This window comes from Vidua chalybeata, chromosome 1, assembly GCF_026979565.1.
Source record: "Vidua chalybeata isolate OUT-0048 chromosome 1, bVidCha1 merged haplotype, whole genome shotgun sequence".
Classification (NCBI taxonomy): domain Eukaryota; kingdom Metazoa; phylum Chordata; class Aves; order Passeriformes; family Viduidae; genus Vidua; species Vidua chalybeata.
This window is the reverse complement of record NC_071530.1, coordinates 114,121,324-114,148,477: the sequence shown is the minus strand read 5'-3', so window position 1 is coordinate 114,148,477 and position 27,154 is coordinate 114,121,324. Positions and strand designations below refer to the sequence as shown.

Here is a 27,154-nt window from a genome sequence, read left to right as displayed (position 1 = left end):
ATGCTATAACAGACTCTTAAGATATATTTCCATTTGCAGTCTAGCCTCCGGTTAGATACTACATGCAAAAAGTTTTAAATATTTTAACTAAGACTTCTGTTCATAGTGTAATGAATGAGAATTCTTTTCTACATATTTCATAAAATGTAATCTGAACAAAGGAAGATGTTATCATATTTTAAATACAAAGATGAAATGAAATACGGCTTCGGAGACAGAAATGGGGCTTGAAGAAAACCTCAAAAAACCCTGCACTTTCTCTTTGTAATTCATGCCATTATGACTTTGTACCGGCCTTTTTTTAATCTATGAATTAGTCCCTCATTAAGTGTAAATCAGCCATTTTCTGAAAACTGCCATTCAAATACACTAACTGGGCTCTGTGCATTTTTCAGACTTTTGAATTGGTACTTAGTCTAGTGAAAACAATACATGTCAGTTGTTTTAAAACAGAAGAAAATGCTTTAACTAGATACCTGTACACAGCACTTAGGATGGCCAGGGTATCAGACCAAGCCAGCATAGGTTTAGTAGGGTTAGGTCATGTTTGACCAACTTGGTCTCTTTTTATGACCAGGTGACCCACCTGGTGGATGCAGGAAAGGCTGTTGTTGTTGCCTATTTGGACTTCAGCAAGGCCTTTGACACTGTCTCCCACAGCACATTCCTGGAAAAGCTGGCAGCCCAAGGATTGGACAGGAGCACTCTTTGCTGGGTTCAGAACTGGCCGGATCGCCGGGCCCAGAGAGTGGTGGTGAACAGTGCTGCGTCCAGTCCCAGTGGTGTCCCTCAGGGCTCTGTGCTGGGGCCAGTTCTGGTCAATATTTTTATTGATGACATGGACGAGGGGATTGAGTCTTTCATTAGTAAATTTGCAGATGACACTAAGCTGGGAGCATGTGTCGATCAGTTGGAAGGTAGGAGGGCTCTGCTGAGAGATCTGGAATGGTTGAATGGATGGGAAGAGTCCAATAAGAGGACATTTGTAAGTCCAGGTGCCGAGTCCTGCATTTTGGCCACAACAACCCCCTGCAGTGTTACAGGCTGGGGGCAGTGTGGCTGGACAGTGCCCAGGCAGAAAGGGACCTGGGGGTACTGGCTGACAGCCGGCTGAACATGAGCCAGCAGTGTGCCCTGGTGGCCAAGAAGGCCAATGGCATCCTGGCCTGCATCAGGAATGGTGTGGCCAGCAGGACCAGCAAGGTCACTCTTCCCCTGTACTCAGCACTGGTGAGGCCACACCTTGAGTGCTGTGTCCAGTTCTGGTCCCTCAGTTTAGGAAGGACATTGAGACACTTGAGCGCGTCCAGAGGAGGGCAATGAGGCTGGTGAGGGGCTTGGGACACAAACCCTATGAAGAACGGCTGAGGGAGCTGGGGTTGTTTAGCCTGGAGAAAAGGAGACTCAGGGGAGACCTTATCACTCTCTAGAGCTCCCTGAAAGGTGGTTGTAGAGAGGGGGTTGGGGTCTTTCTCCAGGCAGCAACTGACAGAACCAGAACACACAGTTTTAAGCTGTGCCAAGGGAAATATAGATTGGATGTTAGGAAAAAGTTTTTCACTGAAAGAGTGATAAAGTACTGGAATTGTCCGCCTGGGAAGGTGGTGGAGTCACCATCCCTAGATGTGTTTAAAAAAAGACTGGATGTGGCACCCAGTGCCATGGTTTAGTTGAGGTGTTAGGGCATGGATTGGAGCTTTGATGATCTTGAAGATCTGTTTCACCCTAATGATTCTGTGATCCCACAGATTATTGAATGGATAGTTAAAAGTAATTTTGAGTGTTTTTTTAATACATATAAAATGCTTTGCAGTCTTGTGCCTTGTGTTCATCCTATTAGACAATTTACAATTCTGTGTGTATGCATGCATTTGCTCATGTATTTATTTTTCATTTCAATAGCATACCCCTGAGTGGTGGCTGGTCTGGCCTGACCGCAGCAAGCTCTGTCACGGTCTCAGATCCATCTTCTCCAAACAGATATGAAGCTTCAGTGTGAAAGCTCAACTCCTGTTTAGTGTCCAGGTCTTTTAGCTGAAGCTGCAGGCAGAATCAGAGAAAGAAATTAATTTATTTGAATTATTTAATTTCCTATTTCCATCCCAATAGAAACTGACATTTCTTCCTTTTACTAACTCCTGCACACACTTTATAACAGCTATCTGATTCTGAATAACAGTTAGAGCAGCTTCTTCAGGCTGCTAATTCTGCAGCCTGATGTTTATAGGTGTATTCTTCATTGCGTATCACCACAAGCATAGGACCCATTTATAAAGAACCAATGAGAGATACAGCTTAAATTGACCTGTATGTGTTTGCAATTTCAGAATGTCAAATGAATGAATACAGTTACATCAATCTTAATAGCATATGCCCATTTTGCAAAAACATTTGCTACTTTTTTTTTTTTTTTTTTTTAATGAATCTCGCTATATCTCAGGTAGGATTTTCAAAGTTGGCAGAAATTAGGTGTCCAGTGGCTTTCAGGGCTGCCTGTGGAAATAAGCTATTTGAAGAATGAATTTCAATAGAATGGGCAAGCTTAGGTCCAGCTTCATTCTACTTGGCTTTAAATATTTATTGGAGAGTGAAGAAATTAGGTTCCAAGTGTGTGGACTTAGAACATCCAAACCAGCTGAGGAAGCACAGCCTTAGGAGCTCACATATCCCCTCTGAGAGGGTCAAGGTGGAAATCAGATTCACAGGAGGTCAATTCAGATCATATATTCTATCCTAGGTCAGGTTATAAAATACAGAGTAAAAATCTATCAAGTATATGCTGAAACATTTGTGGTAACTATTACATGCAATATTGAACTTCATAAATATTACATGCAATATTGAACTTCATTAACTTCATGTCTGCAACTTTGCAGAAAGAGTTTCTTCAGTCTTCAGGATCTCTTTGTCTAGAAATAGCATATCCAAGACATTTAGAACAAAAGGAAACAAAAAGAAACAAAAACTTAATTTCATCAGGACAGTAAGTAACTGGAATTCTTAGGCAGGGATTCCCAAAATTATTGTGGTCACTTCTTTCCAGTACTGACAGCAGCTGCAACAGCAAAACTTTGTGCTCATCATACAGAATAAATATACAAGTGTTTAGAAATACTGAGTACAGGTTTTCTCAAGCAAAAATCTGTGTGATTCAAATCTCAAACTGCAAGCTTTGAGATGCATAAATATTTATATAATTAAATGAGATAAACTCAATTATTGGGAATTTGACAGTTTCACTCTCAAAAATTTTGTCAGACTGTGTTGTCTTGAATTCTCAGAAATGCAATAACCTAACATTTTCCATTACTGCTTATTTATTCTGTCCAGTGATTTACAAGATTAGTCACAGGGCTTCCAGATGAAAGTAAACAATACACCATAACCATTTCCAGACTTAAACTATTAATTACTTGGATAAAAGGTAGATTTATTTACGTAGTATTAAATTCCACTAAAATTGCAGCCCATTGTTTACAAAAAATAGGGTTTTTTGCACTTGCAATGACAATTTTTTTTAATATTAAATGTATAACTTCTTCTTATACAAAAATATTTTCCCCTAACTTCTATCAACCCTAAATATCAATACATATCACAAACTCCTATCTGTCTTAAAATTGCACTGAGGTTTATCTGCATGTGCAGGCTGACAGCCTGCAGAAACTGGACTCTTTTATAAAAATGAGGTGTGCAGATTTATGTAGACTTTGGCCTTAAAATAAAACTTACCTGACAAATTCTTGCTAGTTCTAAGATTACATCTAAGTGTGAACTTAATCTTCAAATCATACAGTGTTTCTATATTCTAAACAAACATAAAAAATGGGTTTGTATTCTATTTTAGGAAAGACCAGAAACTGGTTTTGAGCAAGAAATAGTACTCATTCTATAGTAAATAACTCTTCCAAAGTTACAGAAAATACATAATTTTTAGCTAGGGTTATTTAATGCACTACAGAATTTTGCAGAAAACTGTAGGAGACAACAGGAAATACTCTGGTACTTGGAAGACCCCTGTAAACATCAAAATAGAGAAGACAGAGAGTAACAAAATGAATGTAGGGATTTTATCTCCTTTTTGCAGTTTCATCTGTGTTTCTGAGAAACTTCTGGAACTTTGAATATTACTTCTTTCACTTAAAAAGAAATCAAAGAAGGCAATTTTATTTAGCTGTGGCTGGGTTTGACCACTGGTTCACAGAAAGCTTACACATCCTGACTGCTGCCTGTCATTTTTCTGATTCTATACAACATCTATTTTTTACTGCACTATAAGAATCCTACTACAGTAGACCAACTTGTTACATTTTAGATTATGCTTCCATGAATAACTAATTTATAAATATACTAATAAATTGGTATTTGATATTATAAGCATATTAATGGCAAAAGCAATAGATGCTCTCGTGGCTTGTGCTGTGGGTTGCACATGCATACAAGAAACTACTTAGATCTATAGCAACCTATTGACTTCTTGTAGATTGCAACAATTTATAACTACTAATAAACCAATTATTAAATGAATTGTGAAGCATTTGAAAGTACAGACAAAAATCACTTAGCATAGGGTTGTTTTGGAAAAGAAAGCAGAAAGCAAACTATTACATTTATGAATTTTCTGCCATGTTTTGTGCCACCAGGTCTGGAGACTGAAGTCTTATATTACATAATGGATATATTAAACATAGTGTCAAAATATTTTTGAATGCTTTATCAAATGGCCTGGGGATGCATATTTAAAATGAGAAATTAGCTTTGCTTACCTATTCTTTCCATTTTTATAGCCTAAACGGAGAGTACAAAATTAGCTGACACAGAACACATTTGGGTAGAAAATGTAAGATAAACTCCTCCTCTATCCCCAGAGGATCTCATAAATTCAGACTCAACATTCCTTTGAGTGCCACAAGCCCATTGACATTTTAGTCTGGAAAGCAGCTGTCTCTAGCATTTCCCATCAGAATGGTTTCTGGAGTCTTTATGCATTTAAGGAATCACCTTGATCTTTCAAATCCATAGCAGGGTTAAGGGACTCTGTGGAACAGTTCAGGAAAGCATTCTTCTACTTCAGATTAATTCAGTGCTATGTCCACAGTGGGGTTTTTTGCCCTTGCCTATAGCCAGAGCTCATTGACACAATTTTTCCTTGAACTAACCTTCAAGTTTAAGTATTAAGAATACTTTTAAATTCTAATTCTATTTTAAGATTGACAGCATTAACTCCTTTCTCCACTCTTTTTTATGAGAATTCTTAAAGACGTATTAAACTACAGTCAGAGGTTTGAGGCCCACTGATGGCCATACTGCAAAGAATAGACACTGAATATTATCTTAATTGGCTTCCACAGGTTGGTTGGTCTGAGTGTGGAGACTGTCAGGATTTTCATGCAGGAAGTAACATTTCCTAACATCAGCAGGAAACACAGTCTTCCATGTAAGGATGAAATGTGCACTGGTTCTGCACACCAGTGAAGAGCTGTAGCAATATGCACTTCAGCAAGTGCAAACAAGGTCAAGCTGCCCACAAAGACATCTGCAAACTGTAAGCAATCATCTGTAGATACCAGGTAACTGAGACCATCTGTGTCTCAACAGAAGTTATTTACTGTTATGTTGCAAAATATTGCAAGTTCATATGTGTTATATTTGGAATACCTTGTGAAGTTTAATTCCTCTTCTCAAGGATGGACCATGTAACACAAAGGAGACTTTTGTTATATTTCCAATATCACCAATGGTCAACTGTTAAAAAGAAAAAAATTAACTATATGTCATACACAACAGTTTGCATGGCATATTTTAAACCCCAAAAAAAGATAAATACAACAGGTAATAATATTAGTCAATGAGGTTAGTGTTAGGATGTTGCACACTTATTAAGAGTGCAAGTTAATTTGGACTCACATTTGTATCATAAATTATGTCTATTTTTTACTGAGGGGAATGGTTGCAGAGCACAGGCCAACACAACAAAAGGAAGGAAATATATAACTGAATTCTGTATTTTCAAGGCCAGTTATTTTCCTCTCACTTAATTCAAAGTTAATGAGGTTTTTCACATCAAATTTGGCATTTCCTCAAGAGAGTTTTCCTATGTGATATGTTTTGGCCCACAAGTGAGAAGTTCTCCAAGCAGTGTTTATTTAAGACATAGAGGTATAAACATTAACTGTGACAAGCAACCAGTACACATAATGTCATACATATTGGCTACAATTCTTATTTTTACTGAAACTATTTGGTAAGACTTGTATGAAGTAGAAAAGAAACCAACCAAAAAGGGAGTATCACTTAGATTTTGAACTTTCTGTGTAGGGGATTTCCCTTTTCTTCCAAATGCAACAACTTGAATGTTAGGAACATCTTCTGGTACTTGTGTGCAGTGCACCCATGTTTGCCATCGTCCTCTACTTTTTGTATCTAAATTTTCCGTGGGAAGAGATGGCACAGATGTTTCTGCAGTAAAAGCAAACCTATATTTAGAGCAATATCTTTTATAAGGCAGTATAAACCAAAAGATTATATTGCCTAGTAGTGCTGGATGTAGCACAGGAAATTGAGACAACAAAGCCACAAACCCCTCATTATTCATGTTAGTCCCATGGAGGGGTAGAAAACCAGGCCAGTGGCCTCATGAATCCATGTCACACTCACACAGAGGCCATGCCTCTTCTCTTTGTATTGCTCCAAGGACAGGAAAATTCCTGCCAGAGGAGAATCTTTCAATACTGCCATTTCAAATTTCTCCATCCCAGGCATAATTTTTTCCCCTTTGTTTACAGAAGGCATGATTCACCTTGGTCCAGGCCTGTGCCCCTCACCATTGGGGTATCAATGCTAAGTTGTTCTTACTGTGTGAAGTAACCTTAAGTTGTGAACTGCTCTGCCATGCAGGAGTGACTCATGGAAATGAAGGACACTTCTGCTTGCACTACCTTTGAGCAGAATTGCGACTTCTACAAAATCTTCCTTGGAGCGTTTATTGATCCATCCATCGTGAAAAAATACATGTGTTGAAAAAGGGTAGAAGACTTCTTTTATAAGAATTTTTTCCAAAAACCACCCATCTGATTGAAAATAAATAGGACATTATTAATTTATACCTTTTAAGCAACAAAATATTCTGTATATGCAGTCATAAGTTTCTATCTTCATCAAATCAATAAAAGGTTTCTTTTGACAGACTTCTTAAGGAAATAAAACTTATGAAAATATATTGGCTATGTGTATGTGTTTCTATCTGTTCCACTACACTCCAAAATAGTCAATGTTTTTACAGATCTTGTGAAATTAAATGAAGGGATAGATTTGCTGTAATGATCTATTACACCTCAAAGTGTGGAAAGGCTTCTGTATGCAATCTCTAGACACAAGAAACCCCAATAGGAAATTATATTATCAATGTCCTAATGCAAAAAGGATCAGGATTTCTATGACATTAGCCATCAGAAAATCCACTCAACCCACAGCTTTCTTTCTGGGGAGATACCATTCTATATGATAAGGAACAAACCAGATAGTTTTATATTGATTTGAAACTATGTTTGTTTGGAAACAAAGCATTTGTGGAGTCACATCTCCGAGTCTTGGTAAACTTGGTTACACTCCCAGTCTTGCTGAAGTGAATGAAAGTTTGATTGTTCATTTTAATGTAACCATCTAGGAAATAGTCTCCCATCCTGTTTTTCTGAGTCTGAGTTTAACCTACAGAGCCATTTTGTAATCTTGGGGTTCTTTAGAAAAGAAGGAACAAGAGACTCAGGTTATCATACTCTGGAACAATCATTTCTATTATCAACATTACCCTGCAGGAGTAAAATACTCTGGAACAATCATTTCTATTATCAACATTACCCTGCAGGAGTAAAATACCTGTAGAAACTCTATTCTGTTGTCTTTAAAAAACAATGGGCAAAAATTGTAGCCAAAGGATTGAATAAAATACCAATTCATAATACACTTTGTTGTTGGTATTTGTTTTCAAGAAATAGGCAATTTTTTTTAGCTATAATAGCTGATTTGGAGTCAGCAGTAGGATGAGAAAACATGCTGCAGCAATAAAGCCTTTTTAATCTGCCAGTCAACCTCACATATGCAGGATCCCTTAAAAAATATTTTGCATGGATTAGAAGGAAAGAACCTGTGAGGCCAGAACAGCCTCTCTTCTGTGAACCACTTCTCAATCTAATGAACCAATTTTATGTTCTTATCTTTACATAGAAGCATATAGCCCTGAAATAAATTCCTTTTTTTGATATATCCATCATCTAAAAATGTACAGCAAGACAAAATGTACAAGTTTCAAAAACATGATGGCATACTGCTTTATGAAAAACAAAAGCTTTGTGGACTGTGCTTATAAAAAGATAGAAACTTCAATGGAGAACAATTTCATATATAATTTTACAATTTTACATTGTCACAACATTTCCTTGGAATCCCTTGCACATTTTAGTAAAACCAAGCTGGATCTGGATACTTGACATGTATAATCCAAAAGAAATAATGAACAACAGAAAATGGAAATCAATTTCATGTTTTCTAAATTTTTTTAAAACATTTTTGTGTTAAATTTCAGACATTTCCAAAGTACTAGGATCACCTAAATCTAATAATCTACATCATTATTACCTTACATTAACCAAAAAAATTACCAACCTTTTCTTAGACTTTTAAATCCAACAGAAACTTGATTCAACTTGCCAAGGTATACAGATTTGATTTTGAAAATATCCACCTGTAATATGAAAATAATCAAAATTATATTTTAGTTAAACTTAATAGGGGTCTAGTTTTGAGTATTTATCAGTTTAGCCTAGTGTGTCTAATCATTGTTTTGCACCTTGATAAAAGCAAATTTATCTCATCTATACCATTTAATTGTGTTTGACTTCATAATTAAATATTATGTACTATAGCTCATCTTTTCTTATCCAGTTGATATTATGAGTTATGAATTTCAGAATGCCTCTGTATTTAGTAGGAAGTATTTTTGGAAAAATCAGATACACACACTAGCAATAAAATTCTCCTTTCTCATACCTTCATGGACTGAAATAAACAAATCTTAGTGTGTTGAAAGTTACTTTGGTCCAGAACCTAACTTGCAATGAAACTGATAAATACTAGATGTCTAATAATTCTGAAAATCTGGAGCAATTTAATTTTCACTAAAATTCACAATTAATTTAGTGGGAATTAGGCATGTAAATGGGAATTAAGTAAATGGTATCTGCAAAGATTTCAACCACTGTGCTTTTGGGATAAAGATGTCTCCTTGAAATCATCTCTACAATAGGCCAAATTTTCTACATACAACAGACTTGAATGATCAATAGACTTCACGGAGTCTTTCCTTTTTTCCATACCATAAATCTTTATAGTTTATTCACCTTTCTGCCTATATATGCTCATCTTCTCCTTTGAACAGTCATCTTCATAATCTCTGGGAAAGCTCACATAAGTATGTGCACTGACACTGGGAGCACATGTTGCTTAAAATGCATATTCATTGGCTTTTTTTAACTGAGCCTGAAGAAATGAGGTTTGGAAGTATACAATTTATGAATGGGTTCATCTAATCTTTTGAGAAACCAGCTGCAAAATTAAATCTCTACAGCTAAGACTTTTATTTCATGTGACTTCATGATTTATTGTGTTGAACACAGAAGCAGTTGTCTTGGGTTGAAAACGCAAGTTTGAATATAACAGTTGGGGACTAGTTTGTGAGTTTGAAAAAAAGTAATAAAACCTTTGCATTGTTTCCATAGTGGTACAGTTCCAGAATTTCAATGTCAGTGAGAATAATATTGATCAAAAGAATAATCTAGAAAAAAAGACCAATAACTAAAACCAGAGCATCCGTCATTTGAGGGTAAATTGGAGTAAAGAGAACTGCAACAGAGTGAATATCTAAAGAGTTGCTACTCGAAATCTTTCCTATAAGAAGAAGATTAGGGTCTTATAGCCCAGGATATAGAAAAGCCTTTTAGAATTTCAGAGGAAGGATTTAGCAAGTCTGAACAAGCCTGTTCAAAAACTGACACAGAATCTGGATTATACAGAAAAAATCCTTGTGAATTTGCAGATGAGTAGTACTTCCACAGGAATGAGTATTCACAGAAGTCAAGTGCTATTCAGGTTTTTCTCTACAAGTTTTATTCTTGGCAAAAATGTAACACATTCTTATAAAATAAAGAGGTTTTTTAAAAGGTTGGGACAGTTTGGGTTTTTGAAAGAAAGAGGAATCTGTCCCTCTTCCAGTCTGTACTGATACCTTACCCACTGTAGCAGGCAGTCTTGTTGTTCAGATATCTCTGACACTATCCTTAAGACATACTACACAGGACTATTATCTACTATCATCAAAAAGACTAATCTATACAACTTCCTACATTACTTCTTCAAAGAAGATGAGCTCTACTATCCTGTCATTATTTTCAGATTTAACTTGTGAACACTGAGCTACCAGTTTGATCAGCTCTTGATTAGCGCGACACTGGGTATTCATATTCTCTTCCACAATGGAGAAAGAAAATACAGAGGACATAATGACTAAGATCTGGGTTTTATACACAAAAACCTTGTATCTTCTAGAATATTTAAAAATAGTAAGAAAAGCACATAAAATAAACACAGGTGTGTGTAAAGAATAAATGAAGCATATATCAAGTACATTTCTCTAGCTTTCTGCACCAGAGGAGAAACTACACTAAGCTGGCTGGCAAGAGTGAAATACTCTCTCCCACACTCCCTAGAATAAGATTTCCAGGTACTTCATTTCATGATTTCCTTAAAACAAAAAAAAAAAATTTCCAAGATGTAATTCTAAACACTAGGTTCTAATAAAGTATCAGCTAGACATGTTCTGATTTGAAAGAGATGTTTCCTTTTGATCTGAAGTCTGTTTTAGTTTGTTCTTTTGCCAATAACTACTCAAGGAATTACTCGTCTAGGAAAAGCCATTTAATCTCAAAAAGCAACAATATGTTTACCAAAAAGCAAGCAGTGTATGGAAAAATTTGAAACATGAAAAAATAAGAGTCTTCTTGAAACACCGACAGTGTTCTGGAAAGTTAACAAGGTAAGTTCATAGATTACTTTAGATGGAGTGGCTGCAAATGCGAGTTATCCTACAGAAATATTATCACTTCTAACAAACAGGCATATTTTAATAAAGCAGTGATGCTTCCCCAGCCTTTAAAGTCCTCAATGTTAAAACAGAACTCTTAGAGGTCGTTTAGTCCAATTCAGAATTAATTTATCACCTTAACTGTTTTACTGTAGCACAACAGTGATGATGCTTAAAAACAATATGCTAGCTATGGAGACAATCGTTATATGGAATATAAAACATTAATTTTTTCATACTCTATCCATAAAAGGTTTTTTGAAAATATAAGTTCTAACAAAAAGACACACAGATTCAGTTACATTTTTCCTCATTATTTTACCTGCCCTCTAGCAAAAGTGATCAGGCTGTTTTTTGAGTTAAGCCATCGCTTCCCCGAGTCACTTTTTTCTCCTTGTATACGAAGATAAACCTCTCCAGTGGCATCTGCCTTCTTCAAGTCTCCCGTGTGTAAATGGATTTCATACTCCACAACTTCAGAAAAAATAGACAAAATAAACCCAAAAAGTCAGCAGGAGAAAACACTTGTCATCTTGCCTGACACCTACATTATATACCAATTCTTAGAATTGCAGATTTCACCCTAATCCCATACTGTACCAGCAAACAAGGCCTCTTCAGTTCTGGTGACATACACATAACCAAAACACATTCTTGCTGCATAACAGGATTACAATCTAGAGAATATAGATTTGCTCTGGTCTGACACCACTCCCAGAAAATAAGTGCTACTGGTTGCTGTTTGGGGCACAGGATCTCTTGTGTACTGTCCCCTTCCATATAAGGTAGGAAAATCCTTCTTTGGAAAAAAGCCATACATGTATCCTCTTCTGAAAGTCTAATTTTTTCTTTCTATTATTTACTAATATTTCTTTGATTTTCCCTCCCACTATTTTTATTTATCACTAGTTAGACCATAATACTATCACAATGATCTTAAGTTAAAATATGTTAATACAAAATAAAGATAATGAATTAAAAATTCTTTCAACATCAGCTTTAGCACATAAATAGAAAATCCTCCTGACATTTTGTATCATTCTCCAAAGAACCTGCCATTAATGATATAATAGCCCACAAATCCAGGTCAGATAACTGAATTTTGAGTTTAAGGGAAAGCATTCCTGAGTTTCTCAGCTGTGGTCATAGTATAGAGATTAGAAGAGACACCCACGTCCCCCATACAAAGCTTCTGCTTCTTTGCCTCTTTTTGTGACAATACATAGGGAAGTGATGCAGATGAGACCAGACTGAATTCATGTCAAAGAAACTTCATGGAAATCTCTTATGCTCACTTTTTAAATGACCTATTTCATTGGAATGGAAAACAAGGAACAAGGAAACACTTAAACAGAAGCAGGTCACAATCTCAATATTCACTGTTATTTGCATCATTTTAACAACAAGGACCCCAGGACAAAATAAGAAGGGTTTTTGGGGGCATAGATTTTATTTTCCTTCTGATGTTGTGTGCTCTAATTCAGTTTATAATAGTAACTATCATTTGCATAGTGTGTTCATTTGGGCTCATTTGTGTTATGAGCTGGTACTGTTGATTTAGCAATCTAACTTTGGTGGCTATATTAGGACTGAGATCCTTATGTAGCCAGCAGGGGAAGGCAGGTGCTATAGAAAACACCTCTGATGGGTTCCCACACATTCTAGAGAAAAACACTAGAACTCAGGAGTCTAAATTTAGATAGTCTAAATGTTCCTCTGCTTCCAACCACAGGCATCGTTTCTTCAGGCTAAGAATAAAAGCTATGCTCTTGTAGCAACACATGTTTGTAAAACACGACTGTCTAATATTTTTATAAGAACAACATTTTTCTCCACTGTAAAATGCAGAGTCTTGTTTGGGATGCAGGTGATGAGCAGTGCACATGTACCAAGAATGTATCTGAAAACATTTCTATTATCTCTTGAACTTTTTCTATCACAAACATGAAGACTTTTTTTTAAGAACTGAGCAGCCTTAAAATCCAGCATTTTACAAGTCCTGAGCTATGTTTGACTACCAAAAATTATGAGCCCTTTCTCCCACAGCCTTCATCACTGTAGCAGTAAAACACAGAAAACATCTAGACTACGTAACATTTACATGCTGGAGAAAGTCTTCCAGCCTCTCTGCCTCCTGTCCCTCCCTGGAACTTGGCTGGCTCTACAATATCTGCTTTCCCAGGCAACTCTGGTGTGCAAAGGAGGGGAGTGGTGCTTTAGATAGACATGAAATCAAAAAGAAACAAAGCACTTTCAGTTTCACAGCTGACACAACAAGCTAGAGAGCACGGAAATGCACATTATTCAAGTCTGAAACATATATTTCAGTCTAATGTACATCATAGGATACGTGAATATCTGAGTATACATCCTGGAAACTTCTGCTATTCTCAGTATATTTTTCTTCTTTGATCAATTTTTTTCCAAAATAAAAAAGGTCTATTTAAGCAAACTGTACATTCTTTAAAAATATTATAATTATGAGAAAGTTCTAGTAGGTTTAAGAATGATTCAATGAACACAGAAGCTAAAGCTGTCATTTAGTTTTATGTGTAGGTGATAGGAAAACAGGGAGAAAAAAAAAGTGTTCTGAGGATATTTATTTTAAGCTTTTCTTACAGCTCTTTTCACAAGTTGGTGCTATTCATGTTGAGTGTTATAATCAAAAGGTTTGAATTCAAATATTGTGACATCTTATATAGCTATTTCTTTCTATTTCTAAAATAAAAAGGTCCCATAACAGGATTAACGGTTTAAAAGAGTGGGTTGGTATAGACTGCAACATTAATATTAAAATGGATTAATTAAATAATAAGGGCTGCATAAGTCTGCTAATAAAAGTCTGCTTGTTTCAATAAACTTCTGAAATCTATTTATTTGTCTTTACTTTTTACTTCATGAGGATGATGTCGGAGAAAATCTGCTTGCTTAAATGTAACTTTATTTCACTGTAGCAATATTTGCTTCACGGACTCCACCTGGGACTATTTTTTTTTTAATAATTTAAACTAAGGACTGGGAAAATTCTTATAATTTATGGTATCACTCATATTTGATGATAAGAAGTAAACCAAGAGTTTTCCCAGCCTGGGGCCCAAACATATCTCATTCCTTTCTTCAAGGGAGTTAAATATGTGCTGCCAGGTAAAAGACAACATAGCTGCATTAAGGTCAGCACAGCTACACAGACTTGATCTTTCTGGAGTTCCAGATGGTTGAAAATATGTGAGCTGTCCAGGTGACACTTTAGTTAGCATTTAGCCAATGGCATTTTGCTTTTAGGGGAGTTAGGATACGAAGTTTCTGTGTTGTTCATTCAGAGTGTTGCCTCGTCTGTGTAACTGGGCCATGTGAGCAGATTTGTTGAAGTCAAAAGGCTACTTTTATGAATAAGATCAAAATATTTTGGTCCATGTGGCTGGCCACTTCTGTGGGGGTAGATGAGAAAGCACAGTGCTCACATTTTTACTGCTTTTGTCTATTAATATTTGAATCATTAATATACAGACCCACGAGCTTAGCTTAGAAATGTATGTAGTGTTTCTGCTGAATCGGTACTTTCAGCTGAATCTGCTGAATCTATTGATGCATAATTTAAAGTTCAATGCAGTCATAGCAAATATTTACTATTAATTTTCCACTATTTAAGTGAAATAAAATTATACAAAGTAGCCCCTATGTAAGGAGTCATAACAGAAAGGGGATGCTGGGAAATGGGGTAAAAGTTTTTAAGCTGAGTTTGGGAGCATTCTGATTGTGTTCTGTATGAACAGCATACCCCAACAACAAAAATCTATTAAGGTATTCTGTTCAAGCTTGTCATTCTTTGTCTCTTCCCAATCCTATTTATAAAAATTCTCTTTCAGATGTAAGTCACATATTGCAAAACCGAAAACAATCACCTAATGTTAATTTAAAAAGGAAAAAAAAACCATAAATTAAAGATAGGAGAGTAAATACATATTAATTTTTCTTATTATTTTTATTAATTTCTTATGTGTGTGTGTCTATGAATAAAACCAAAATATAACAAAAAAGATATTTTAGACTGAAGTAGTATTTGGACCACAAAGAATAAAATGATATTAACACTTCCAGTTGTAAATCACTGGACTCCACAAAATGGTTTGTGAGAAACTTTCTAGGCTGGTAGATATTCCCATCTAAAGATTAATTTTTGAGAGAGACCATATACATGTCTTTTCCCAGAAATTTTCCAAGAAAAACACCCTACATTTCTAATATACCTCAATAATTAATTATTTTACATATCAGAATAATGCTTTTAGACAGTATCTCCATTTGGCTCTTAACACTATAGAGGCTTTGAGAGGAATATTCTAGAATTTTAACTTCTTAAAATTTTTGGACTTTTTATATGAAGTAAAAAATTTATCAAGTTTGAATTCAGAAAATAATTGTTCATGTTTACAGTCCTTCTCATTTTTTCTTAAATAATTTAGGGAAATAGCACCTTTTAATAAGATATAGAATTACTATATTCATGATCCAGCATCCAACACCCAATGTTTTTTGAATCTGATGGATCAAAAGTCTAAAATGGTAAGATTTTTCAGTACATTAATAAAAGGTGACAATTTTTTAAATTATGCAAACCCACTCAAAACCAGAAATTTCTTTCAAGTTTCAGCTTTAAGTTAGATGAAATATTTAGGAAACTCTCTTTAGAGAATGGTCCGCAAAAGTCCTTGTGGTCTATTTTATTTCTTTTTCTGGGCTGCTTCCCTCTTTTTCTATTAGTTTCCATTTAAGCAGAACACTCTTTGTTCTATAGCCTCTAGCAATAAACCTCTTAACTGGCACTAAAAGCCTCAATATATGATCTTTAATCTCTCCGTCAATCCTCTTTATTCTAATGAGCTGAATAAATGGGAAGCTTGTCCTTAAGTAGTAGCGATCAAGTTATCAGTATACAATTGGTTGTTCCAGGGGAAGTGGTTAGGGGTTAGGGGTTAGGGGTTGGTTGGCAGAAATCACTTATTATCTCTCTGGCATCATATCATTCACATGTGTTACTAACAGCAGAGAAACATGCAACTTGATGTGTATTTTTGTAGAATATCACTTGCTGTGCTAGGAATTTCTCATTGACATCAATAAAACACTAGTGTTATTGAAATTCTTGAATATCTCTTTGCTGGCTAACTCTGTGGCATTTTAAAAATTCTACCTTTGTTGTGTAGAGGGTCTACAATACTTTTCTTCATTACTTTGTTTCTAGATCACATACATTTCTTTGTGAATAGGAAGAGACAAATAGTATCACACAGTAGATGATATTTTGTACTCATCTTCAGCTGACATAGCATTAATTTGAAGAGATAATAAATAATCAAGAGTTAAAACTGGAACATCATCAAATGTGGAAGAAGTCAAATACTATGTTTGGTATCATCAGTTAGAGCATCTCTCATAATCCTCATACCAATGATTTCTCTTTTGTGGTAAATACATGTGCAAAACCATCACATTCCTTAATACCAAATGCTTATGGAAATCTTCACACAGTATTTTTGGCCCAAAAGAGATGTACTGGTATTCCAGAGACAGATCCTGACCCCACTAACAAAAAAGGACATAGCTTACCAGGCAAGGGCTCCTGATCTGCATAGAGAGCTGGCAGCTCCACACATTTGTCTTCTTTAGGGTTGAACCAGCAGTCAAAAGCTAAATACATCTCTTCCTTTGTGCCTGTGTGCTTCATATGCAGTGAATCTAAGTGCCACGGCTGTTTCAGCTCACTGTGTGGGCCAGTTACCTGAACTTTGTATATTGAGCCAATATCTGCCAGTTCATCCTATGTGAGGAGAAAGACAAGATGAATGGATCTCATTTCAAAAAAAATTGTGCCAGAACAAACATAGTTGGCAGCTGTATGCAATAGTTGAACAAACTTCAGTAGTTAAAAAATTGGGGCAGATTTAAAAACATGAATGAGGAGATGGAATGCTTGAGGTTTGATATTAAGGAACAAGCAATGGCAGTCACTGCTTAAATTTGTACACAGAACAAGGCACAATGTTCATATAAATATATTATAGAGATTCAGTAGATAATTTTCAGGCACATAAGATTTAACCAATTTTTAAAACTTTGGACAGTTTTGAGGAAACATCCAAGAGATTCTTCATCTTCACTCTAGATCATAGAAGTCGTACATTAAAATCTTGCATTCATACTTGAGGAAAAAACCAATCTACTTCTACTGGGGATAATACACCATCTCTAGGACATACCATTGCTTGAGTAGGTGAAAGCAGAGGAGGCCTTAGATATTATACTTAGTGGTTTAAAATAATTTTTTTTTCACTGTAAGCAAAAAAAAGGGGAGAAAAGAGATGTTGTGTTTTCCTATTCAATACTTCTTGAGTACTTTTCCCTGCTCTTTCATTTTAGATATGCTCAGATAGTAGAAGTCCACATGACCTGACTTCAGCCTTTCCTCTGACAGGGCACTTCCATCTTCATACTATTTTTTTTTTTTTATATTTACCAGAGGTTCTTGGAAATAACTCAGAAAAGCCCTCTGAGTACTCCTCATTTTGGATCATGTTTGTGGTTAGTCTAGTCTGCTTAGTTTCTCTTTCACTAAAGAAAAGAGGAGCATCAAAATACAACAGATTATTTCTTTAGCTCAATCATAAAATTCAATTCATTAAGAGGAAAAAGGAAGAGACAATAAATAACAGGGGGAAAAAGAGAGACCATACTAGAAAAACCAGTTCAGAGAAACTGATGGCAGGGATGAATAAATTATATGAGAAAGAAAAGAGAAAAATTAACCTTCTGTGCATTTAATCTCATTTATGATTCTTCCTTCTCTATCATCAGCCCCAAAAGCTCTACAGTATCCCATGGCATATTGTATGCTTACAAATTGCTGATTTTTCTGAGATCAACAAAGCCTGTAAATCAGTACCTGCCGCGTGCTATACACTGTGATGTGCACCAAGGGACCAATTTGCTCACTTAAACATTCTTACTATGAGACACTGGGAGAATTTGCTCATTCAAAAACCATTGTTCATGTGTTGCTACCTACAAACAAAAATGATGATCTGTGCCAAACTACACAGAGGACTTAAAAATCAATTTGGTAGTTTAGTTTAAAGAATCAATTTATCTCAGAATTAAGTGGATTATTGGCTACATGATTCGTAGGCTTTTCTTGCAACAGAGAAAGGTTGAAGTACTTTGATCTGAATTGCTTTTCCTGTGACTTGAAGTGGCAACTTTTTGTGACTCAGGTTGCCATAGAAGATAAAAGAAAGGCATATTGGATCCTCTTCAGCACTCAAGTCAGATCCCATGATATCCATTATCCAGAAACCTGATGACTTCATGTTGATTTCAGGCAGTTTAGGACTAAGAGTTGACCTTCTACCTTTAAAAATTATCAAAGAGAAAGGAAAGATGACAGCATGAGAGAATGGCATCATCTAGCAGGACCACAGCCTTTACAGTACACAAACAAAGCTCTTTTTGCAGGTTATGTTGTATCTATAGCAACTGCTTACTAAGAATAACACATCAATATCTTTATTACATTTTTTGTGAAAAATTTAGCAGCTTAATCTTTCGTTTCAATGGTATTTTTTGAAGCCAATGTATTTTCCTTGTCATGTTTGGAAGTAATTGCTAAGATAATATTCAGTCACCTTTTACAAGTCTAAGTAATTGTTCGTTAAAAAGCAATCAGTGTTACTAAAGTAAATTGTCATTTAAGAGCATGTAGCCATATGTAGCATGTGGGCACCTAATGCAAAAAGAACAATTCTAATGAACTTTTCTTGTCACCAGATGTTACCTAGCAAAATAATAGGTGTTGTAATAGTGTGAGACTGACAAGTAACCTATAATAAACACACAAAGTTATTTGCCAGATGCTCAGAAGATCAATATCACTATCTCCCTCTCTTTTTCTTCATTAATTGTTGTTATTCTTCATTTTAGTTCTGTTTTAACCAGTCTAGGCAAAGTGAAAATGATTTCATGAAGAGGAACATGTACTTTCCTCAGGAAAATGTACTTTCTACAACTCAGAAAGAACACACAATTGGATCAAGGACATCTTATATCTTACTTCCTCTGGACAAAGTTCTGTAGTTCATTTCCTTTGCAATTAATTCTTTTCACAGGATTGAAGGAAGAATCTTTTACTACTTCTGAATGACTAAAGGTCCTGCTGTAAGTTCTTTTGCCAAGTACCTCCAGGTTTAGATTTGTGCAAATCATGGCATAGTAGTAGGTGTGAAATGAGCAGAAATGAGCATACCAGAACTGCTGCTTTGTGCTGTGGAATACTCTCACAGGTAAAGACTAGGCTCATTTCACTGAAGTAATTTTTCTTTAGATTTCAAATGAGATTCTAGGCTGGAAAATAGTGCATAAAATTTAAGCTATTTATCCCCATGAGGTGCACATCCTAAGCTTGGCTATTTATCTCTCATTGAATTATGCTGTGTTTAATTTGGAAGGCAGGTGTTCCATTGAGAATACAGAATTATACTAACTTTAACCTTACCAGATGTGGCTCTGCTGTAACACTAAGATCAAACTGAAAATTCACATTTTCAATAAAAGTAGGATACTATAGACATCTAAATGAGCTGTAGTCAAATATATGTATATAAAAATGGGCAGGTCAGTTCTGCAGAACTTACCAACTGTTACAATCTCACAAACAGTCTCACATAAACCCAGATGAGTATCAAGCCAGTTCCACAGTGGAAAGACCCATTCTTTGTCTGAATCTTGTGACTCCTTGACTGTTACCATCTTGAGGTACATCCCCGCTCCATAGCCTTCTCCATCATGTCCTATGACCACTTTTTGCAAATGACTCAGAGAAACAGCTTCCACCAAAAAAGAATCCACCTGCAAAACAGGAAAATACTTAATAAAACAGAATTTTGACTTGAAACTTCAGGGAAAATGTAGGCCTGAATTCATCTGAAAATTCAAAATTTTTAAAATCTGATTCTTTGTGAAGTCTAACATAGCATCTCGCTGCTGAATCTAAGAAAGCACACACTGATTAGAACTAACATTTAATCCTATATTCATCATTAACGATGCATTGTAATTTCATTTGATCTTTGGTCAATATGTATCACCGCATCAATCATTTCATATTACATTAAAATCTACTTTCTGATAGTCAGTTATGATAAGATTTTGGTTCTAATGAAATTTCTATTTTTCAGATATCTAGTTTCTAAAGCTTATTATACAAGTCTAGATATAGATATTAAGTTCTAAGCAAAAGTTAGAAATCTAAAGAGTGTTTTTTCTCCAAGACAGCTTTATAATTCTTCTCCAATTGTCAGAAAACCTGACTTTTTACTTTCCCTACAAAATGAAAATAATTGTGGAGCAAATTGAGAAAGTTAAAATGAAAGTGAAGAGTAAAAGATGAGAGATGGGAAGGGAAGCAGAATGGAGAAGGCAGAGCTAGACAAGTGAGAAGTAAGCACAAGTGGTAGTAGATGAGAAAAGGGACCAGAAAAACAAAATAAGTAAAAATGTGAAATGTAAAAAAATTGTATGCCCCACTAAATTTCTATAAGAAAGCCAGATATTCTGTATAGGGCCCAACCAGGAGCCAGATGGAACTCACAGTAACTGCTGAAGGTTAGAAAGTTATGAACACCTGGATTTTGAACAGCAAAGTCTAGGAATATAATTAACACCATAATTCAAATAAAAGAATTCAGTAGTAGGCACTAACTAAACTGGATGTCAAAACAATTAAAAAACCGAGATATTAGCAAGCTCACCTCTAAAAGAATACAGTGGTTGTCAAAGTCCTATGTATTGTCCCTATTACTTTTTAAATAAAATATTGGAGAAACAAATTTTCTGCTACTTACAGTGAAAGTACTTTCATATAAAAGAAAAATCTTATTTTTTACTAATAATAGTCAGAACCGAACAGCAGATTGTGAGCAGAAATCATTAACTTCATTAATTAAGATATTTTAGGAAATAAATCCATGTATGAACATAAATTAAAATAATTACAATATACTGCTGTCTTCCTTATATAGGCATAGTTCTGAGAAATACACAGAAATTAAATTTAGAAATTGTCTCAGTTCATTACTGATTCCAATTTTACCCTAACAAGTGCTGTGGCAGTTATCTAATAAAATTATTTCAGAGAAATTTAAGCCTCTCCTTGACAATGGACACTTTCAAACATCCTTGTTCAGTGAGTGAAAGTCTGTCGCAGCGCGCCGTCATGGGGCGTGCTGGGCGGCAAATGCAGGGGCACGACCGTCCCCCTGCGAGTTCTGCAATCCCAGCTATCGGCAGGTTTGGCGCAGGGACAGATAACGAAGACACGGGTCTTGGGGTGAAGGCTGGATGGGTTTATTAGGTGAAACCAAAGACCAACGACAAAGACCAAAGACCAAGCTGGGGGTGGGGGTGGTGAACAGAAGATTTTATACAGTAACTCAGGAGGAGGGGTGCAGGAACATTAACCAATGAGGGTAAAGCAGGGGAGTGGTCTAAGGTGGGACTAAACCTATCAGGTGAAATAGGGGAGTGGAATGACACAAAGTAACAAATAGGGTGTCGAGTATAACAAAATAGACAGGGAACACTCTGGAAGGAGGGGTAGGGATAGGGAGGATTGACAAGGAACATTCTGGAGAAAGGGGTGGGGAAAGGGAGGACTGACAACTTGGAATGGAGGGGGTTAGGGAAGACCTTGGGAAGATTGGCAGCTTGGGAGAGGAGGGGATTAAAGAGGAAAACGGGGTAGACATGAATTTTAAACAAAACACACTACAACAAAAGTCTAATTCACAAGAGAAGAATTTTATTTATAGTGGTTATTTAGAAACACTGGGTTTATTTGCATTCATTTTCTAAGTGGAATTTTTTTTCTTGTCTAAACTTGCTGATATTGAGTTGCTGTTTCAAAGTGGGATTGTGGTTTCAGAAACATCATAGACTGCAAAAGTCTCTTGGAAATTTCTCTAACTAATTTTTCACTGATTGTTTAATTTTTTACTCCCTGTTCTGTCCTAAATTTGGAACAGAAGAAGTCAGAAGCATGATCACAGAGGTTCTCCCCACTAATCTGCTTTCTATTGCTTATGTAGAGTCTTTATTGACATGTGGGTATGTTCTTGTACAGGAAATAAATAACACTGGCATTGGTCTATTGTGAATACCTGGAAGATAAATTCTTGCATATCTAGCCAGATGTATTCTGAGCAGGCATTAAGTGACACTTAATGCAGTGCTAACTGCACATGTAAGACTGCAGTATGGTGCCGTTACCTTATTTCGCTGAAATTGTCTTCCTTTCATTAGAGATGTATGAAGTTTCCTCACACCTGTGTCCCCTCTTTTGCCATAGAGAGTGATATAAACATTTGCAAAAGTCCCTGCTCCCCAGCGGTCACCAATATGTACAGAAACAACGTACTTATAGACTGTACAAAAAGAAAATAAAAAGTTTAATTAAAGCTGATTAAGTACAAGCTATACCTAAAATAAAACAGCAACACAGAATATTTAGTAAGACTATAAATTTTTTAAAATTTCTTCAGCTACAAAAAAATCTGCAACACAGTGAATGAAAAAATCAATTACTCTCTATGAATCTGATCTCTTCATGCTAAGCTCAATGAAGACTTCCCATTCACTTAGAAATTTGAATGAAATTGGAAAATTTAGACTTATGAATGTAGGCAAATTCTGCCTGATTCTGTTTTATTGTGCAAGATCTGGAAAGTAAGAACTCATTTGAGTTAGTTCAGGAACTAAACTAAACACTAATAAAAAAATGAATTATCTTTGAAATAGATAATTAACACAGGTCAAAGAATAAGGTTATGCAAATTTAAATAAGAAAAAATTGCACTATAGCATCTGGATGCATGACATGACATACAAGTACAAAAAATTACAAAATGCACTTATTAACTTAAAGAAGGAAACTCTAAAGTCTTTGCCTTTATATTGATCCTGTATGAATGAATTCTTACAGTCAGATCAGATTTTCTTCTGAGGAAGATCATTTAATTGCATATATATTCAGGCTCATACAAAAAGAATAACCAAAATTTTTCAAATGTCATTTTTAATGTACAGTTCTGCAGAGTTAACATTTAACTAATGTAACACTATACTTTCTTTTAAGGTCATGAATAGGTTTGAGTATTCAGGGATCCAAACTTCTGGAACTTTAGTTTAGCAAAGCAGTCATGTCTCTAATTACTTTTATCTCATGTGTAACTGCTAACTTTTCTGAACAAATGCAGGACTTCTGTAAGTCTTCACATTCCAAGGGCATCTCTGAGACCTCACAGCATGACAAAAAAAAGTAGTCCTTAGGAAAAAACCCCTAACCTTTCTGTGCAATAAGGCTTACTTCTGATATTTATATTAGCAAGTAAAGCTATTGTAAGCTAAGTAATTCAATAGTAACTCTAGAACAAATAATTTCCATGGCTTTGAACATGTTCGTTTCCCTAAAAAGTTCAATTGTATTGTTTAGTTTTTCTCATTTAAAGTCACGCAAAAGACTTAGCAACTGTAAAAACCAATATGCAATTTAACTGGAAAATTAGAATAGTTTTCAACATTCTTGTGTGCATATGTGAAGACAGGTGCAACAGAGCCACTGAAAGTATCAAATCCAGACAAAGCACTATATTATATTTGTGGCAGTGATTTATTTTCAAGCAGTTAATTTACAGTGTTTATGTCTTCTTGGTGTTTTTACCTGGTAAAGTTTTCTGGTCCTGAGTGACTGTGGGGAATTCTTTTATCAGCTCCTTATCCCCTCTCTTAAGAGTGAGCCAGCAGTTACACTCAAAGTTCAGTTCTTGTTTTGTATGCAACTCTTGTAAGTGAAAAGACTTCAGATGCCAGCCCTTAAAGCCTGGCACATCATCACAGCTGACTCGAATCTTGTATACATCTCCCAGATCTCCAGTCTCAACCTGCACCAAATAACATGAGGAAGAGGGTACTGTCAAGGCTGGTTCACTTAGAAAGATTTTCCCCAATCCCAGTGTAGAATTTCTAAACTTAACAGTAAATAATGGAAAAGTTGAGTTTGAGGCTGGTATAAGTGTGATGACAGAATCAATCCTTTTTATTTCATGGTATAATCATGTGTGAGATTATGTCCTTTATTAGTATTTGCAAGCATGATACTCTGTAAGCATACATACTGCAAGCATGATAACTTTGGAATGAGTCACAGAATTAGTAAGATCTGTGCATTTAGGCTATTTAGACAGAAGGTAACACAGGAAGTTGTGACCCTACTAGATAAAGAGAGCATTAACTTATGATTAAAGATTCTAATATCAGCAGCCAAGTGAGGTATTAATTTAAAGATGATTACTATGATCCTGGAATCGCAGAATTGTTTAGGTTTGAAAAGACCCTTAAGATCATCAAGTCCAACCATTAACACAGCACTGCCAAGTCCACCAGTAAAACATGTCCCTGAGTGCCACATCAGCATATTTGTAAATACCTCCAGGATGGTTACTCAACCACTGCCCTTGTTAGCCTGTCCCAGTGCTTGGCAATCCTACTGGTGAAGAAGATTTACTAAATTCTCATTTGCTAAAAGGTTTTGTCTAGAACATAAAACTACTTTACAACCAATTCTTCATTAAAGGAAAGGTATATTTCTGAATAAAAATAAATATGTTACAGAAATAACTGTGTAGGACAACACAGCCCTGTTCCCATACTAGATGTGGAAATTCAATAACTGGTTGCTGATTGTGGATAATGATTTGCATGACATTAACCACTGCATATGTCTTCTGAACAACAGGTAGTAGTGTGGCAGCCATGCACTGGACAGCTACAAGAAAGACAGGATCAGAAATGATTTTGAGTGAAACAGCTGAGAACTAGTAATTTTTAAAGGCAACAATTTTTTTTAATTAAGTATCAAAATACTTAATACAAAAAAAATGTTGCCAGTGGCTTTGTTCTTCTCCCTTATTGCTGCTTTTTTCCCCCCCACATCAGTCACAACATAAGATTTGGTGACTTTCCAGGGAATAAATCCTTTGTGCACCCTATAACATCACAATAATAAACTGAAATTAGACTTACACAATCATGCCCTGGCTCTGACAGCACCACCAGCAGATTGGCTCCTAAGACAGAGCACAGACCTAACAGATCAATTTATTTTGCTTCTCAGCAGAGCTCTGAACGTGACAGCCCTTCACTGCTGACCTCACTTGCTTAAAGCTAGTTCATGTGCATTTGCACAGTGAACACAAGCATGTAGGGAAGTATCAGCTCCCTTATTTTAATTAGAGGGGTATTAAAAAAAAAAATGTGCTTTTGTCATTTTGGAAGAGTTGGACATTATTTTTAGTAACTGTTATGCACATAAGAAATAGTAAAATATCAGAGTATGAAGAGGAATAATTAATTGAAAATAAAGCTACCTGCCCAAACCGTTTTACAGGAATTTTATGATGGGTTTATGATGCAGAACTTATGAAAAGAGGCCTTTGGTAGGAAGGAATTGCACTTGATGGATTAAAAGATCCCTTCTAGTCTGAATTTCTTGAGGTAAGTATTATAAGTGGTTGCCATGCCACTCCTACACAATTTCATGACTCAGGGAATTGTTCAAGGAGCCGAGAAGAGTTCCTTTCCATTGCCTATATAACAGCCCTGGGCTGCTCGGAACCTCTCAGCTCCTGAACCATAACTCCACAGTACTCAAAAAGGCCACACAGCAGTAGTCATACACCAGAAAAGAGGGCACCAGACTTGTCCTCTCTCTAAGCCTAGCCTGCCCTGCCTGTCTCTGTGCCATCGTGCTCACAGACATCAAAGCTGTCCCTGACTTGGTCTCCACTCCTGCAGCGTGAAAAGGGAAATGAGTGGGCAGAGTTTCGCATCAAGATTTTTCATTCATGCTGTGTATGTTGCAAAGGATATCATTAGCTATGTATCATTAGCTGTGGTGGACTAAGTGGATTAATTCCTTGCAAAATATTCATTCCACCTAATTAAACTTAACAAGAATTATTTGGGTTCATTGAGAGGAGAGTACACAGGTTCTTCACCCAGCTAAACTACAGTTCTTTCACAGACAACAAAGTCATTGCTTCTTCTCTTTCAGAACCAGACTACTGACTTTTAAAATTATTTCCTGCACATTTTTTTCTCATGCATGGATCTCATGACTGTATCACACAGCTAGTCTAAATGCTATGAACAACTTACTCCATAAAGCTCTCTCTTTGGGAGTTGCAAAAGTACAGAACTTGGTTATTTTTATGTGACAGGGCAAGCTGTAATTCACATTTTACTTTGTCTTCTGCTACCCTAATTTGCAATTCGCTAGGATTTTAAGTTGTCATAAATACATGTGCTATAATCCTTGTAGGAAATGCACAGAGGAGATTTATAGCAAAATAATTCCAAAATACAGGACAGACTATTTAGAAGCCACAATTGTCCATTTTGTTTCTAGAATCACAGTTTCAATTAATTCCCTGACTGCCACTGAACTAGCAAGTACTAATCATACTGTTTGTGATCCGTGGAATTAAACACCAGCTATTTTCAAATGAGTGTAGCAGATAGTTCCCCTTTTTTCATGGATTTGTTTTTTCACTTACAGTTATGGCCAGTATTAGCCTTTTTGTTCAGATCCATCATTGTACCCAGTGCTGCCATTGCATCATTCTTGTAATCCTTTTCTGACCAGTTTAGTACAAGCAGTTTTCCTTTGGTATATGATTCTGTCTTAGATGCAAAATTGTCTGTTCCCTCCACCAATGTCTATTAACAGATGCAACATGACCTTCAAAGCAGATACAGACATATAATCCATCACAAAGCATATATCCAGTGAATGTCCTTGTTTTAAATTTGTTTTTGCAAGAATATTTGCAAGGGGATACTTTACCTTATTCATTATTACAATTTCCTAATTATTTTTTTCACATTTATTTCTTCGGAATAGTTTTGTCTAATATT

The 27,154-nt window shown here is 35.8% G+C and overlaps 1 protein-coding gene across 1 annotated transcript in view; it reads right to left on the bottom strand.

Moving 5' to 3' along the window:
- RP1 (RP1 axonemal microtubule associated) overlaps window positions 1-27,154 on the bottom strand; it is a 163,187-nt gene that overhangs the window by 45,637 nt on the left and 90,396 nt on the right. Inside the window, exons 32-42 of the mRNA XM_053958854.1 lie at window positions 23,901-24,120; window positions 22,451-22,605; window positions 19,819-20,032; window positions 18,349-18,539; window positions 16,742-16,952; window positions 11,457-11,608; window positions 8,662-8,740; window positions 6,939-7,070; window positions 6,278-6,459; window positions 5,659-5,745; window positions 1,908-2,040 (exon numbers count right to left, since the gene is read on the bottom strand). Coding sequence (XP_053814829.1) covers window positions 1,908-2,040; window positions 5,659-5,745; window positions 6,278-6,459; window positions 6,939-7,070; window positions 8,662-8,740; window positions 11,457-11,608; window positions 16,742-16,952; window positions 18,349-18,539; window positions 19,819-20,032; window positions 22,451-22,605; window positions 23,901-24,120 — 1,756 coding nt within the window. The remainder of the gene's footprint in view (window positions 1-1,907; window positions 2,041-5,658; window positions 5,746-6,277; window positions 6,460-6,938; window positions 7,071-8,661; window positions 8,741-11,456; window positions 11,609-16,741; window positions 16,953-18,348; window positions 18,540-19,818; window positions 20,033-22,450; window positions 22,606-23,900; window positions 24,121-27,154) is intronic.